The sequence below is a fragment of the Tiliqua scincoides genome, chromosome 6 (genome assembly GCF_035046505.1).
Source record: "Tiliqua scincoides isolate rTilSci1 chromosome 6, rTilSci1.hap2, whole genome shotgun sequence".
Taxonomy (NCBI): Eukaryota; Metazoa; Chordata; class Lepidosauria; order Squamata; family Scincidae; genus Tiliqua; species Tiliqua scincoides.
In genome coordinates this window covers 28,821,023-28,838,735 of record NC_089826.1, presented here as the reverse complement: position 1 = coordinate 28,838,735, position 17,713 = coordinate 28,821,023, and the positions used below count along the sequence as shown (strand labels likewise).

Sequence of the window (17,713 nt, the reverse complement as noted above, 5' to 3'; positions counted from 1 at the left end):
GGGCAGCAAAATGGCAGATGCGCTTCAATGTCAGTAAATGTAAAGTCATGCACATTGGGGCAAAAAATCAAAACTTTAGATATAGGCTGATGGGTTCTGAGCTGTCTGTGACAGATCAGGAGAGAGATCTTGGGGTGGTGGTGGACAGGTCGATGAAAGTGTCGACCCAATGTGCGGCGGCAGTGAAGAAGGCCAATTCTATGCTTGGGATCATTAGGAAGGGTATTGAGAACAAAACGGCTAGTATTATAATGCCGTTGTACAAATCGATGGTAAGGCCACACCTGGAGTATTGTGTCCAGTTCTGGTCGCCGCATCTCAAAAAAGACATAGTGGAAATGGAAAAGGTGCAAAAGAGAGCGACTAAGATGATTACGGGGCTGGGGCACCTTCCTTATGAGGAAAGGCTACAGCGTTTGGGCCTCTTCAGCCTAGAAAAGAGACGCTTGAGGGGGGACATGATTGAGACATACAAAATTATGCAGGGGATGGACAGAGTGGATAGGGAGATGCTCTTTACACTCTCACATAATACCAGAACCAGGGGACATCCACTAAAATTGAGTGTTGGGCGGGTTAGGACAGACAAAAGAAAATATTTCTTTACTCAGCGCGTGGTCGGTCTGTGGAACTCCTTGCCACAGGATGTGGTGCTGGCGTCTAGCCTAGACGCCTTTAAAAGGGGATTGGACGAGTTTCTGGAGGAAAAATCCATTATGGGGTACAAGCCATGATGTGTATGCGCAACCTCCTGATTTTAGGAATGGGTTAAGTCAGAATGCCAGATGTAGGGGAGAGCACCAGGATGAGGTCTCTTGTTATCTGGTGTGCTCCCTGGGGCATTTGGTGGGCCACTGTGAGATACAGGAAGCTGGACTAGATGGGCCTATGGCCTGATCCAGTGGGGCTGTTCTTATGTTCTTATGTAAAATAAAAGAAAGAGAACTATTCCCTCAGACGTACAGGCAGGCAGGTGTGTTTGTATGTTGAACTCGACTTGGCCCTTGGGTGTAATTGCTCTTCTATGAACTAAGAGAGACTGATAATGTCTTCCTGTCAAATTTTATTAGTAAGTCCTACAAAGCAAATATACTACTGAATGGCAGTGTTCTCTATCTGCGTATATCTGGTTCAAAACCTAAATGTTTAGTTCATCATTCACTAGATGCCTTTAGGTGGCATCTTTTGAAACACTGAAGAAAAGTATGACTCTGTGAGCTCAGAACAATGCCAGCAACAAGGTAGGCACATATGTGCCATATACAATGTTCTTTGAAGAATGTAATGATTGTAATCAGGTTGAGGTACTGGCTTGAGAAAACATTGTTTATGCTTTCATAACTCATGAAAGTCAGTTGACATTTTGTCATTTCCTAAGAAATTTGTTCTTTTTAGAGTCGACCCAAAAGTACACACTTAATGGGAATTTCAGTTGGGGACAACTGTTAGGAATGTTAGGTCCCTATCCTATCCAACTTTCCAGCACCAAAGCAGCCACTGAGGTAAAGGAATGAGCATTTCCCTACCTTGATGAGGACTCCATGACTGACCTCCCCCACCACAGGATGCAGTGCATGCCTCATTGGGCTGCATCAGCCCTGGAAAGGGCCCTAGTGTAACCTCCCTTCTTACTTATTAAGCATAAGGTGACATGGTTTTGTGAATGGGGTAATGAGATAATGATAATGGGGTAATGAGATGCTGTCACCTCACCTCTAAGAACAGTCAGTACTGCCAAACGACAGTGTACTGAAATATTAAATCATACAAAGACTTGGACTTGGACGGAGTATAATGAATGTGACATCAAAAGTCTATTCTTGTGTCCATACATAGGTAAGTACACAGGCAGCCCAATCCTAATCCTGCCTGCCCTGCATCCAAGGCAGGGTTGGGGCTCACATAGGCACAGCCTGGGGCAAGGGAAATCACTTCCCCTAGTCGCACTGCAGCAGCCCCAATGGGGCTACTCGGATCTGTGCCACCTCAAGAAGTGGCGCAGATCCGAGCAGCCCAGAGCTTCCCTGGGCTGCATGGGAACAGGGTTAGGATAAGTGCCCTGGCATAAGTCCTCCTGCCCTGAAACGCCTCCCACCTACCCTCCCCACAGACCCTTGCACTGGCCTCCCTCTTCTTAAGTCAGCGCGAAAGTGCTTTACGGCACTTTCACGACCATCATGGGCCAGTGCAAGGTACTTGCGTCAGCTCAAGGGGCTCTCTGGATTGTACCCATAGAAATCTTATTACTGCCCATCCCCTTGATACCATTTTCATTCCTTTCCTTGTTCTTGAATACCCTTTTGCTATTGGTCATCTCATGCTGGAGAACAACACAGATAACATGCAATAATGTTGTCTATGTGGCACTTGGATCCAGCACCCAAAGGCAAGTGTTCCATTACAAGCTGAACAGAGTGCAGTAGAGTTTCCACAGTGCACAGGCTAATGTCCCAATGTACCGGGGATGATACGTATCCTCTTTGGATTCTATTGCCTGCACCTTTGCCCCTTCCTCTTCAAATATCACTGAAAAATGAACCAGTAAAGATTTATTGGACACAGTTCCTCTGGAAATATAGCATTGGCTGAATTCAAAGGTATCACTATTGGTGTCACAGGAGTGGCTTTCTATGACTTGTTAATCAGCTACTTGGCCACTGCATTGCAACAGACCTAGAAGGCACTGTGAGAGAACGATCAGAGGTTGCACAAACTCTGCGACCAAGAAAAGCTCTCCAGCTGTTAATGCAGGTGGAGGGAAACTTGTCCGGTCCCCGCCTGCATGATGTGGTGAGCAGAGATTGGTTGGGGGAGGGGGCAAGCTGGGGCATAGTTTAAAGGCTGGCATCCATGCTTCCCCAGCCTCTTTGTTCCTCGGCAGCAGTGGAACCCACCCACCTGCCCTTTAAACACAGTCAGAAGCCTAGCTGGTCACCTTTTGGGGCCGGGTAGGAATTTTTTGGCTTTTCCCCTGATTGGCCATGGGGTGAAGCTTTTTTTGCCTACCCCTGACTGTTCCCTTGGGGTTCTTGTGGGTCTTTCAGCCAGGTTGGCTGGGTTTGGCAGGGTAGTGCGGGAGCTGGAGGAGAAATAGGGAACCGGTGTCTACCTTCAGGCAAGCAACAGGCCGGGTTAAGGCCAGTGCTGAGCCCCGAGGCTACCCGGATCTGGGGCAGCCTGGCTTGACCCCGGAATGGAATTGGGACGCTCACCTTCATGGTTTCCCCGGCTCAGGGTGGCCAGAACAATTCAGCTGGCTGGACCTCGTTTCCAGGGGTTGGTGATGAAGAGCCTGGGGGAGCCTTGGGTGAGCTCAGGTTCTGAGTCAAGGTGGTTCACCCAAAAAGAGGGCTCAGACAGGAACTGTCTCCTCCTAGTTAGGCGCCTGCACTAAAGGGGGGTAGAGTATAATCAGGACCCACTGCATTGCACCAATCGCTGCGCAGCCTTGTAATGGAATAAATCATGGCCCTGTTTCAACCAAATCTTTTGTGTCATGCATGTTTGTGGGGGGATACCTGGGCAAGTTGCTGTTTGGAAAAGTGAGGCCTCCTTAATCCTAATCCTAATCCTAATAGAATGATTATCTCATCAGCTCTGAAAGGTCTGGCTGTAGGAGGCTAGGAATCAGCAAAAGAGAGATTCCAGATTACTAATATGATGCACCTTGCAGTATGATTTGCACTACCCAACAACATAGTCACATCCTTGACAATTTATTATTTTATCTCATTAGGAAGCTGCACAATGTCCCCTGTAAAACCGATGACAGCCTGATCCAAATCTATGTCTCCTTCCATTTTCAGAGCAACAAAATACTTCACAACCTGCACCTTTTCTAACTTATAAAAGGAAGCTACCACTACATCAACTAGTAGCTTCACTAAGGATTTACACCCTTATCTTCCATTATGGCACTGGGTTAACCCAAGGAAGGAGGAAAACCAGAGGAAAAGAATATGCTCATCCAATTACACAAAGGCAGCACAGCTCCTACTATCGAGTCTTGTCTTACTACGCCAGCCTTGCGACAGAAAAAGGACTACAGTGCTTTCAAAACGGAAAGCTATCAACGGCAATAATAGTGTCACTGAGTTGAAAGGGGAAAAGAATATCAACATGGAAACCCGGCCAGGTCTGGGAGTAATGGATTGTGAGGTAAATTGTCAACTTAGGTGCCAAGCTAAAGTCATGTCAAAAATAACACAAAATAATTCAATGTCTCACAAATTAGCTAGTGTTAATTACCCAACCAGGCATCGCACTTTAAAAATATATACACATCAAATAATGTGTGCCTCAGAATAGACAAAATATTTGATGACAGGGAGAAACACAACAAACTCCGCCCCCCCAAAAGTTGTCACAAAGCCGCACCCCCACCTCCATGTCACTTCTTAAACATTCAGTACATATACCAACACAAGCTATTAAGGACAAATGAAGTAATGGCAGCTTTTTAAAAAGCAATAAACAACACTTGAACCTTTCTGGAAATGTGTAAAGTGGGAAAGGGTTTTCTCCTGGGAAAGCCGGAAAATAACTGGTAAGATTATTCTGATACAACAGACAAAGCCTCAAGGCTCTATGAGACAAGAAGAAGGTCTACCTCCAGAACCTATCAAAAACGGCTTTGAGAATTTCTACCAAGTTATGTCCCTGCAGGACACCACCCAGGCACGTGAATTTATGGGACCAGTCAAAGACACAATAGCTACAGGTAAGCAATTCTGTTTTTTCACTCCTAAGGAAAATTATACGGAACAGCCTTGCCATCTCCTAATGGCATCTCCTAACTCTGAATCGGTTCTCAAACTTTTTAGCACAAGGACCCAATTTTTAGAATGACAATCTTTCGGGACCCACTAGAAGTGATGTCATTAACCTGGATGTGATATCATAGCTGGAAGTGGCATCATCAAGCTGGAAAATTTTTAACACCTGCCATATGACAAAATCAAATCAATTAAGTAAGTAAATTAAGAGTTTACAATAAGTATAAGTTTAAACATTTAATTAAAATCAAGAAGAACCCTCCCTAACCTTTCCAAGCAGTTGCTGATCTGTTTAAAAAAATTCCCCACACGTCCCAGAGGCTGCAATCCTATCCACACTTATCTAGGAGCAAGCCCCATTGTCTATCATTGTAAAAAACATATACAGGCATGCCCCTGTATCCGTGGGGGTTCTGTTCCGGAAACCCGCGTGGATAGCTGAATCTGCGGATATGGGGGAGATGCCCCCACCCTCCTAGGGGACGCACTCCCCTCATCTCCAGAGAATCTTCTGAGCCCTGCAGAAGCCTCTGCAGTCATCAGAATGGCTGTTAGAGTGAAAAAGTCACTTCCATTTTTTTTGCAAAATGGCAAGTGACGTTTTTATGCCTTTAAAAGGCATTATGAGTGCTAGGGATGCCCCAGAGAGCCACTCAGGGTGGCTGCGAGTGTGCTGTAGGTGTTTCTGCCTGAGGGTGGCGCCAATGTGTCATAACACACATTTGCAGCACCTGTAGATGCAGCACCTAAAGGCCTGTGCCTCTCCAACAATGCTGCATTCTGAGCCCCCAGCTTCTGCCACAGATAGGTAAGGCACCAAGCAGCACAGGGGCATGGGGAGGGTGGTGGGTAGGAGGGCAGAATAGGGCGGATCAGGCTCAGGGGGGGGGTCAAGATTGGCGGAGACCTCTGCAATATCCTAGTCCCCTCCTCAGGCCTCCTGCCGTTATACCAGGCCACTCGGACTTCTGCCAGCTGAGATCGTAGTAGCCTCATTGGAAAAGCTGTGATACTAGCCTGAGGCTACCTCCAGCACTGGATGCAGCGGAGGCCATGTGGCCCTGCTATACCAATGCAGCTTAGGACTGGGTTGCCAGTCTGTTTGCAAGAACTTTGCTTCACAGTGCTCAAAGGGGAAGGTGCATGGGATCATTTTATAAGTGCAGGGACTGGGTGGAAATAAGGGGGTAGTGACTGTGTAAGAGATATGGTAAGACTATTTTGAAAAATGAATAAAACTTTTTTTTTAAATACAAAAATAAGACAATCTTATGCCTACTGCCTTGGGAGTAAGCTCCATTGGACTCAGTGGCATCTTACTTGCAAGTGAATGTGCATAGTGTTCAGGGATGGGAATTTGATTAAGTGACTTGACTTGGAGTCATGAAAATGTGGGTTTTTTGCTGACAGGTGGACACTTGAGTAGCACGTGTGGAAGACTCAACAAAACACTTGCGCCAAGGGCCCCATGACTTGGCACTTGTCCCCACACATGCCAACTTGGATCTGCCTGTGCGCTTGCTTACTGTTTTCACAGCATGGAAAACCTTGTGAGGCCATCATTCAGACCAGGCAAGTAGAAGGAAGTTCCAGCCAGGATGCGGGGAAGGGTTAATGTTTGCTTTACAGGAGGCGGGAGCAGGCTCTTTTTCCCATCTCTGATGTGAAGGAAGGAACCGACGATCATTGGACAAAGGATGGGCATTCAGATATTTTCTTTGGCTGAGGTAGGGCAGGAGGAAGGGAAGGGGGGAGGCAGTTCATAGTGATCATGCTTTACACTGCATTGCTGCTCTGAGTGCCACTGTTACTTGGGGGAAAGAACTCTCATTGAATGACTGGCTACAGTGGGACTACCTCTGAGTAGAGCTGCAAAGGATTGGGTTGTCCTAGTTAGCCTCGCAGCTACTGCACATGACCCTCCACCCTCTTGCCGTTTCTGTCCCTGCTCTCACGCAGTCTCTTGTACCCCCTCCCTCCCTGTTTACAGATGGGATGGGGCATCAGGGGAGTGTTTAAAGTGAACTCTGACACATGTACACACCCTGGCAGCAGCCCTGTTTTTTTCCATGGCTGGGTTTCTAAAGGGGGCGACCCGACTCAAGTTTTTTAGAGTTGCGAACGGGTAACTCAGTGACTTGGAAAGTGCCCCCATTATGACTCATTTTTGAGTTGAGTCACAGGGGGGTAGAGACTCATGACGACTCAAGTCACACTGTGCTGGGTTTTTCCATCCCTGATAGCATTGCACTGTAAGAATTCAAACTGATTGTGGATCTGACTTGGTCACCTGCCTACATATAACAAATGTATATTATGAACTTCCAATGCTCCTTACTCAGCCTGATGGAATTTAGGCACTCTACATTTTATGAACACAAAGGGCTTTGCTTAAGGATAATTTTATAGCTGCTATCAGATCACAGTTCAGCCAACTATGTGGGGAATGTAAACCAATTCCACAGTAACGCATGGGTTAGGAGACCACTCGGTTCATTTCTTTAGCACACAAGCTCTTATATTTCCCACAAATATAACTAGTGAAGGTAATTTGCAATTGGATTTTCAGTGTAGACTTAGCTTTCTTAATCTGTAGGGTCTGCTAAGCTCCCAGAATGCTTGGGAAAAACTGAACCAATATGAATTATTTCAAAATATTAGACATTCACATATGGTACTGTGCATTTTACACTGTATGGTTGATTTTTCAGCACAGTGGGTCATGTGAAATAAACGTTATACATCTCATTTCAATATAAAATTAAACCATGAAGGATATTTTGGCTGTGAATGCTACTGTTCTTGTTCCCTTTCAGCTGCTACATGACTGTATCATCATCATTACCACCACCACCACCACCACCTCATCTCATAATGTTAACCTTTTTGGTGTCAACTGTTCATGCAAAAATATTTGTTTCATCTAGGTAAACCCTTGAGAAGTTGCCAGTTCCCTTCTGAACATATCCTTAGCAAACCCAGGTTTGCGTCTGTCATGAGAATAGTTCAGAGTCAAACTGGAGACGTGGAATATCTGATCACATCTCTTTACACTTCTGTAAAAAAAAAATAGCCATGGAGTGACCATTAGTGACTAGCTCTGCTAGTGCATTATTATATTAGATTATCTTACTAGATGTTGAGCTACAAAAAGGAATGATGACTTTTCATATAAATTGATAAATCATTTATATGAAAAGTCATAATTCCTTTTTTTGTGGAATTGTGGAATCTTGATAAATCACGATGCAAAGAACAGTAGATATAAATTGGCTAGAACAACACATTTCAAGTTACATATCCATAGGTCAGTTTTTACTTCAAATAGAAATTTTGGAGTTGTACTTTCTGGTAGAAGTAACTATTTGGAGATCTACGTCCAAAGTGGCAGTCTTCTACAGTAAGGTCCTCATCAAATCGAGGATGAACTCTATGACATTACTGAAAATCTGTACTGACTGAGGGCCCAATCCTATCCAACTTTCCAGCACTGGTGCAGCTGCAATGCAGCCTAGAGGTAAGGGAACAAATGTTTCCTTACCTTGAGGAGGCCTCTGTGACTGCCACCCCACCAAAGGATACAGCGCATGCCCCATTGGCACTGCTGCACCGACCCGGGAAAATTGGATAGGATTCGGCCCTAAATAGTCACCCTATATCAATGTCTAAGGCAGCTGTTCCCAAACGTACTGTGGTCATGGTGCCCTGTGGTTGTGGCAGCCTCTTCCCAGCTCTCCTGGGCACTGCCATCTTGGATTATGCAAGATTTGGATCATGCTGGGGACATCCTGTGGCGCCCCTGTAAGTACGCCGTGGTACCATCAGGCACCATGGCACACAGTTTAGGAACCACTGGTCTAAGTGGGTGTCTTTTTTCAGAACAAATGAGCCCATTGGTCTATGTTCCATTCCAAATGAGGAAGTGTCCAAATGGAGCTCATTTTTCAGAATCCTTATTTGTTTTTGCATTTTTAAATAATAAAATGTAAGGAATTTGTTACTTGAATTTTGCTACCACCTCTGTAAGCAGCAGCAGAAATGGCAATGCCATCTTGAATAAACCTGTAACGATACTATGCTTTTTTTGTGTTCTTTTCCTGTACCCCCTTATGGCGGCCTCACCTTGAATAAAAAATGTTTAAACTGAAGTTTCCCAGGAGCAGGTTTTACCAAATTGATTATTTTGCTGTAGTTTCAACAATAAGCATTTTTACTGCTTTCTGAAACTAAATATCTTGGGTCCCACTGGCTTGAATAAAATCCCACATAACATTTACCACCATATATTAAGCAGACAGCAGGAAATATGAACCTAGTACCTAGCACTAGATTATTAAATTCAGCAATACATAGATTCAATATGCAATACATTCCAATGCCCTTGACCTTCAGCACATCAGAAATGGGGGCTAAAATAAAAGTACTCCAGAAATTTTGTAAAGTTAAAATCTCTTAGAGATATGTATAAAGACTTAAATAGCAGCCAGTAATATAGCTCATTAATAATTTGTTGTGTGCTTTAAAATAGTTTGCAGTACTTACGGGATTGAGAACAACTGTGAAAAACAGTTCTCCTCCCTGAATACTTTTGTTTAGTTCCTTTGGACCTCCAGGGTACTCCTTGTAGAAAATGGTATGAGTGAAAAGACCACAGGTTTGTCGAGGAAGAACCTGGATGAAAATAGTAAAGTTAGGAAATGATCTAGAACATAGGAAAAGAAGATGCACAGGATTTCTCCAGAAAATGTATACACACTTTATAGTGTCAAATTTATTATGCTACAATTCACACATATGCTGCATATGGTGTACACAAATGCCATTGTTTGACCTGGTTAGTTAATTAATTATACCAAGTGCCAACAGAAAATGTTTTCCATTGGCATCTGTACACCGCTGATATCATTGACTAAGGGCGCAATCCACACACAATGTTGGGCCGGCGCAAGTCCCTTGCACCAGCCTGGGAGTTTTGTGAAAGTGCCGTAAAGCATTTTTGCGCCACTCTGAAGGGTGTTCGTCTGGCACACGGACTTGTGCTGGCCAGCCCCAGGGACATGTAGGTTTGTGTCAGCTGAGCTTGGCTGATGCAGGGGTCTGGGGGAGCATGAGGAGGACTGGAGGAGGCAGGAGGGAGGCATTTTGGGGTGGGGGGAAGGTGGGTGACGGGTGTTCCCAGAGCTGGGCAGAGGGGTGGGGAGCGGTAGGTGGGGCCAGGATTCGGTAGTTATGCCAGATCCTAACCCCGTTCCTAGAAGCCCGCACCAGTCTTGGGCTGCTCAGATTTGCGCCGCCTCCAGAGGTGGAGCATATCCGAGTAGCCCCTCTGGAACTGCAGTGGCTCTCCCTGAGGTAAGGGGGAGCGACTCCCCTTGCCCCTGGCTGAGCCACTTGCAGCTCGAACCTTCTGCTGGATACAGCGCAGGCCTGCTAGCCTGACTGCTGCAGCAGGATTGCGCTGAAAGGGGTCTGCAGACATCCACCAATGAGTGTGCTGGGATGGTTCCACACGTCTTTCAAATGCTTCCCTCAGGGCCCAATTCTATTCTCCCCTCCCCCATCCAGCCACGCCAAGACAACTTGTGCTGCATCCTGTAGCAATTCACATGCCATGACCCTACAAGAGAGGGAAGTAAGGCAAAGTTCTATTTAAACCTACTCTGCTGAGCCATGGTCTCCTCAGACCCAGTGGCGTAGCTAGAGGGGATGCAAAGCACTAAGTTTTGCAAGGAGCCTCACTGTGGCATGCAAGCAGCCCTTCCCCTTCAGAGCCATTCCAGGGGGAGGGAGCAAAGGAGGCATTCACCTCTTCTCTGGGTCTTCTCTAGCATTCGCCTCCATTTTTCTCCCAGAATGGCTCCGAAGAGAAGGGGCCACTTGCATGCCATGGTGAGGCTCCTTGCAAAACTTAGTGCTTTGCACCCGCTCTAGCTGTGCCACTGGTCAGACCTGCGCCAGCCCTTTAGCTGGCACAATTCCAAGGGGACAAAGGGGGCATGTCAGCTGCTATCAAAGGGGTAGCATCTGGCATAAGTCAGGTGCCATCCCTCTCACCCCTCTCATCTCCTTTACACCCCCAGCCCTCCCTTGTTCTGCCCTCGTTGACCTACCTGAGTTGGAAGGGGCTACTGCCATAAGGCAGGTACCACTGCCAAAATGCTAGTTCCAGGAGTGGTGAAGCTGGGCTGTTAAATGTTCGAGGATTTCAGGATTTCTACAGTGAAATGTGTATGAATTAAAGCCCATTAAAATGTGTGTACACTTTTTGAGACACCCTGTATATGCAGAAATACTGTGCACAAGTTAACAGTGATTCTATGATCCCCTATTTTCAGCGTCAAAGCAAACAAATGTTGTTTGCACTCTCTAACGAAAGGACCATAGTGATATGCTATATCACTCTTAATCAGTAAGCAGCTTAAAAATGCTGATTGGCATTAGCAAGGGATAGTCAAATAGAACTATTTACACCAGTTAATATGTGCTTCAGACAAAGCACACTTCCAACAAGCTGTGCTTTTGTAACATGATTTCTTGTCTTTTAAGGTTAAATCACAAAAAAACTGGAAAGATAATCACAATATACAAAAATCACAAAAAGCTCACCATGATGTTTTTATGGATGAAACCCCTTCTGTACCGAGCAGGTTTCAGATGTGGATACTCTTCTGTACTGGTGATTTTGATATTCCAGACTTTCTTCCAGGCATCGTAAAGCTGAACATGAACAGGGTAGACACCAGAGTGGTGTGGAGCCACAGCATATCCCATATCAGTTGGAATGCCATGTTCCTAGCACAAAATAAAAAACAAGAAAGCCCAGAAAGCTAATCAACCAGCGCTCAACTGTGGGCATCTTTTCCAAGCACACAGGCAAACATGAGTTGCAAAGTACAGTATAGGGGGGCTTTGTATCTACGGATCCCATATCCGTGGGTTCACATCCATGGATTAGGTCTGTGGGCCCCCCGGATGCACCTCCTCTGGAGGCGAGGGGAACTCCATTCCACTCCCTCACCTCCGGGGGGGGGGGGGGCAGCAGAAGATATGGACATCCACCTATGGCCTCTGCTGGCCTCAGACTGAGCCCGGCAGTTAAAAAAAATGCAACTTCTGGTTTCACAGAGAAACTGGAAGTTACATTTTTTTAACTGCTGGGCTCAGAGGACCCTCCAGAGGCAAGGGAAGCGGAGCTCCCCTTGACTCTGGAGGGTGGGGGAAGGTGTTCGCCTGTATTTGCAGTTTCACGTAACCACAAGGGGCTCCAGAACTGAATCCCTGCAGATATGGAGGACCGCTAAGGATTGCCCATTCAACATTACTGCCACCCAGGTTGCTCTTCTGTTGTGATGGTCTTATATTCCTAGCACTTTCCCATCAAGATATCCATCTGCAAACATGCAAATGACCCTCCCTGAGTGGCTTGTTAATTTAAATAAGTTGATGTGGCTTATTTTTAAATCTTGAATAAATACCCACATGCCTTAATAATGGCAAATCTGTTTCCTATAAATGCTTAATCTTTTTTCCCCCTAAGCCTTACACTTTAAGGCTTAAAAATGATGTCTCCTCTGTGGATTTAAGTCTTTGCTTTTTATTTCACTAAATTCAATTTGGGTCTCCTTTGGTTATTCCAATTTGCAGATGTAATATAATCACTAAATTCTGTGTTGAAGCAAGATTTCTAAACTGTTCCCTGGGAGCTGATTGATTTGCACCAAACACTTCTACCTCACCTTTATTGCTGAAAACCAGTTCAAGCTTTCTGAAGTAATGCTGTAATAGGCAATACAACTGGACCTTCATTGATGAAAAGTCAGACTCAAAACTCATGATCATCTAGTAACTGACTGCATGGAAGTGTAGGACTTAGCTGTCAAAATTAAACATTGTCCTATTATGTAGTATTCTGATAATTGGGGGCCACTTTTCAAATCACAAATCAATGTGTGATGACTGCATTGCAGAAAGAATTTACTGAAATCCCTGCTTTCAGTCTGTTCATTCAGAATCACTGAAAGTTACCATAAAATAAGAAACTAGGCAGATTTCAGATAAAATGAAGAGCATTCGACTTTCAGCTCTTTTGGGAATTCTGCTTGAGGCCCAGTAAAAATAATAATTCCCGAGGAAGTTTTGTTTTTTATTTTTTTTTAAACTTATTAGGAAAGAAACATTTCTAATATATTTTTTCAGTTGCCTTCTATGATTCTTGTTAGCATACTTCCAATGTTTTGTGAAAACACTATTTATAAAGAAGCATTCTTTATAAAGCATTTTATTTTTGCATTCTGGTGTCATAAAAATTAGATAACATTTGCATTTAGACCAAAACAATACTGATGTTTATTATACTTACTACAGTTACTGCACAAACGCTGTGTTTCTTTAACAATTAATGGCGGAGAGAAAATGCAAGATTTTACATTTACAATGCAAGTTTAACAGACTTCTTTGTGGATTTTTTCCCCCCTCTTGGGGCCTTTGAAGCTTAATTCAAGATGTAAGGTATCGTAGGTTTTTAAATATATATATATACTGTAGTTTTGTCATTTGATCATAGGTGGCAGTAGAGATTAATTTTCAAACCATAAATACATTACAGCAGTGGTTCTCAAACTGGTGGGTTGTGACCCACCAGTTCGTGTAACACTTCTCCTGTCCCTTTAAGGGGCAGGGCAAGGGGAGGGAGGCAGCGACGTGATTCCCAGGACCGCGTTGCTATGGGGAACAGGGGGGGGGTGCAAAATGTAGGGTTGCAGCAGGAGGTGCAGAGAGCCGTACGCATCCCTCTGCAGCACTCCCCGACTCTTGGACGCTTCAATAGAAGCGGGTGGAAAGCACCTCCTGCAGAACGGAAGTGCTTTGTACCTGCTTCTATTGCAGGTTCCAAGCGCAGGGAGCGCTGCAGAGGGCTGTGCAGGGCTCCCCACACCTCCTGCAGCCTGCTGCAGCCCTACATTGTACAAAGTAAGTCACAAGCACCCCACCCCTCGCCCCCTTTCGCAATGCGATCCTGGGGATTGCGTCGCTGTCCTAGTCCCTCCCCCGCAAGGACTTACTGAGGGAGTAAAGCTCCCTCAAAGTTTGAGAACCACTGCGTTACAGATGTATATTTGAAATCCCAAACTTAGTGATGGTACAGAAATGAATTATAAATGGTATGGTAAAACACTAGCCAGATATGAAGAAAGGAAAATATGGAAGAGAAAATTTTTTGTTATATTTCACACATCCTCTTCATACAAATGCTTGGTTCAACGTCTGAAATGTGATACAGCTATAACATGCCCTCCCTCTACCAACATAGGCAGCACTTTCTCGCTAGGAGGTGATAATGACTAACAATATAATCTTTGAGGCTGCATCACTGAGGGCTGGTTCAGACATTCCTTCTATTTGCTGTTGCTAGCAACCCTGGCCAGTCTTGAGCTGGGCAAGCGATTACTGACTGGTGGCAATTTGGTGAGTTCATTCGTGGTAAAAATGGACTGCTGGCCTAAATGTGAACTCACTGTGGTTTTGTTAGTCCCTCAGCCAAAACGGTCATAAAAGCACAGACGAATTCAAGTGCATTCTTTAATTTGTTGAAAAAGAAAATTGAGAGAAGTTAATCAAAAAGGCATTGCAAAGAATTCTTAGAAACAGAAGAAGAAAAAAAACATTAAACAAAAGACAGATCTTTCGCTCAGCAGGGAGAATGTGCACTATAAAGAAGGATGTAAAACAACTCTGTCAATGCCACTCATGGATTTAAACTCACTAAGGCAAATTTTTTGTTGAGAATCATCTGCTCCACTAGTGAGGACTCATTATGGAAGAGATGAGGCTGCATGTGGCTCCACATGTGAGGAAACCACCAGAATTCATCCACTGACCCTAATAACAGATCGTCGCCTTCATCTTCTTCTACAGTTCCTACAGAAAGAAATAAAATGATATTAAAAACCTCTTATTTCTACAAATCCCTCTTACAGTGATTAAGAGAAGTGCGATGATGCTACAATGGGTGCAGCATTCCAACTAGCTCTTCTGCCATTGGGAGCTACCTCTAGGAATGGAAGGAGCACCCTCCAGGAGGTCACAACAATGGCAAAGGATGAATTGCTAATCTGTTCTGTCCAATGAAAAGACAGAATCTTTTCTTTCTGACCTAGAACAAGCAATCACCATTCCCATTAATAATCTACTTGTATCCAACATGGTTACTTATTTAAGTTTGTAATTTATGTGAGCTTGTACACACAACCTCATTACAGACACAACACCTACCTTTCCACTGATAAACATTTTTCCCCCTATTAGTCTGCTATCCCCAACTTACACTTATGCCATCTAAGAGCCCAATCCTGAGCTCCGTGCCGTGGCTCCGTGCCACAGCAGACTGTTGCCTCACCGCCGGGCTTCCGCCTGTGCTAGCCCAGCGCTGGCCGGTGCTGGGTTAGCGCAGGACAGTTGCCCAGCTTCCGTGGCTCGGCAGTCTCCTGGACCACAGAGCCGCGGCACAGTAAGCGGGGGCAGGGACGGGGGCAGGGAGGAGGCATTCCGGGGAGAGGGGAGGCTGGTGGGGGGTGGAGAGAGGGCGGGGGGTGGCGTGACGCAGAGGCACGGGGAGGGGGGAGGGCTGGAGGCATGCTGGGGGAGGGAGGGAGGCAGGATCCAAGGGTTCAGCACCCTACACAAGCGCCTCCACTTTACCACCGACTTTTTGGTCGGCAGTAAAGTGAGTAGCCCCATTGCAGGGCTGCTTACCTTACCCAGGAGAAGGGGACAAAAGTCCCCTTCTCCCGAGGCACCTCCCCGGTAGCCTGGGGTGTGCAGGATCTGGCAGCAGCTGCTCTTGGTTCCGCCAAGGCTTGGCACCCCGGGCAGCTCATGATTGGGCTGCCCGTCAATGCTTCCCAAACTCCTACAAGGGAGTCTAGAGCACTGTACATTGTTGCAGGGAAGGGGGAAGGCAGCAATACGAACTTCAGGATTGCGCTGCTGCTGGGGGGAGTGTTTCTACTTATCTGCAGCTAGTGATACAGTCCTGGGGTGTCAGGGAGGGTGCTGGGAGCCCATGCCTGCTAAAGTGCTAAAAAAAGAAAAAGGGCACTTTCAATTTTTGCGACAAAACCGCAAGTGACCTTTTTTTCCCCCTTTTTTCCTCTTAGCAGGCACAGGGAGCCCTGCGGAAGGCTTCCCACACCCTCCAGACTCCCCAGGTCTGCAGCGCTGATTGCAGGTAAGAAGAAAACCCAGCTCCCATTCCCTGGAGCAATGCAGTCCTGGGGATCGCGTTGCTACCTTCCCTGTGCCCCTTAAAGGGGCATCGGCCATTGCTTCCCAGGCTGGTGAGTCGCAATCCATGCGTTTGGGAACTACTGGTCTAAGTTTTTCTCTTGTTTTGTCTGCGGAAAAAAGCAAATGATGTCAGAAAGGAAGCAGCATTTTCAGGCAGCTGAAATGAAAGCAGTAGCCTGCTTGGGATCATTAGATTTTAGGAGTGCATTAAAACCAATGACGTTGTCTTTGAACAACATGGCCATTTCAGGATAAGAGACAGGCATAAAGAGATAGGTTCTGTGGTCATTACGCAGATGTCCTGCTCTTAAATGCCACCAGAGCAGCTAAGGGTTTTCTTCACACTGACGCTACACAGCAAATTAGTTGTGCCATTCCCTGATTCTCAGTATCAGCACTGATTGTTGCTAGCAAGGAAAGGATGCTAAACTGGAGTACTTCCAAACTGGAAAAGTTGTACCCAATCTGATACTGAGAGTTGAGTAATGAGGTGACTCTTAACCTATCTCAGGACAGGTGACTCTGCTGTGTCTCAGTGAAAATATTAAAACACTCCATGTGTGCAATTACATATTTTTTTTAAAGCTTTCACTTTGTTGCACCTGCTGTTTGGCCCTGTCCTTTCACTACAGGAATCTTTAAAGTTGTCCAGTGCTCAACTGGTAGTTTGTGCATCCATTCACCAATAAGCATTTTTGCTAATTGGTCCACCAACACCGAACGCTCCTTGTTTGTTGTTTAGTAGAAACTAAAGCAAGCTACTTCATAATACCAGATTATTTCACAAGCTTGTCTCAAGTCTGCCCCTCCCCCCATTTATGGCACTGCTTCAGACCGATTGGTGTATGGGTTAAATTTCCAAATTCTGCATTATTTGCAACAAACATTTTTTTAAAAATTGAGTCTGCAGCTATTGACGAAGAAAAGCATGCAAAGATCAGTACTGAAATAGAGAAGGGCAAATCAAATTTCATGTGATTAGAAGACTGATTCCGATTATTTTTTTTTAAATTCCACTTGCTGCATAACAATTACATTAAAAGGAGCATACATCTTGGGTAAGCGTAGCAAAGTAAATTTGGCTTCTAGTAGCAGATAAGCCTTCACTAGAAAGACCACAGAGCTTTCCAACATCAGCAATGACTCTTGATAGTTAACATGGAAAAGTAGGGAATGGCAAATTAAAATGGTATATATTTCTGTATTTAAGATAGAAAAGTTATCCAAGACCAACTGAACATCAATTTGTAAAATATTTGCAATTCCATTGAACAAATTTGTAAAAAAAAAAAAAAATCAAGGGGCAAGTCTTCCAACATTTTTTGGCCGGAAGCTCTTTCCGATTCACATCAGCGACTATTTATTTGTGTTTTTTTTAGCATGCGAGAAGGCCTTCCATGGTGGTTCAATTCCATGGATCCAAAACTGCAAATGCCAAGGACCCACTGTATTTCTTAGATTCAAAGATAACTTTCACTGTTAGCTGCCTAGAATCTGTTTGTTTGGTGACTCCCAAATGGTAGCCAGGACTCATCAAAGAATTTCAAGAACTTTGTAGATAGAGCATGGCAGTGGAGCTGCTGCACAACCAGAATATCAGAACCATGACATTACAATGGATAATATATCAGCCTTCAGGCAGATACAACTCA

At 45.0% G+C, this 17,713-nt stretch overlaps 1 protein-coding gene across 2 annotated transcripts in view; it reads right to left on the bottom strand.

The window, feature by feature from the left end:
- LOC136655574 (bifunctional heparan sulfate N-deacetylase/N-sulfotransferase 3) overlaps positions 1-17,713 on the bottom strand; it is a 90,863-nt gene that overhangs the window by 37,138 nt on the left and 36,012 nt on the right. For both annotated transcript variants that reach the window (XM_066632139.1, XM_066632140.1), the window contains exons 3-5: positions 14,539-14,693; positions 11,382-11,567; positions 9,318-9,446 (exon numbers count right to left, since the gene is read on the bottom strand). In XM_066632139.1, coding sequence (XP_066488236.1) covers positions 9,318-9,446; positions 11,382-11,567; positions 14,539-14,693 — 470 coding nt within the window. The remainder of the gene's footprint in view (positions 1-9,317; positions 9,447-11,381; positions 11,568-14,538; positions 14,694-17,713) is intronic.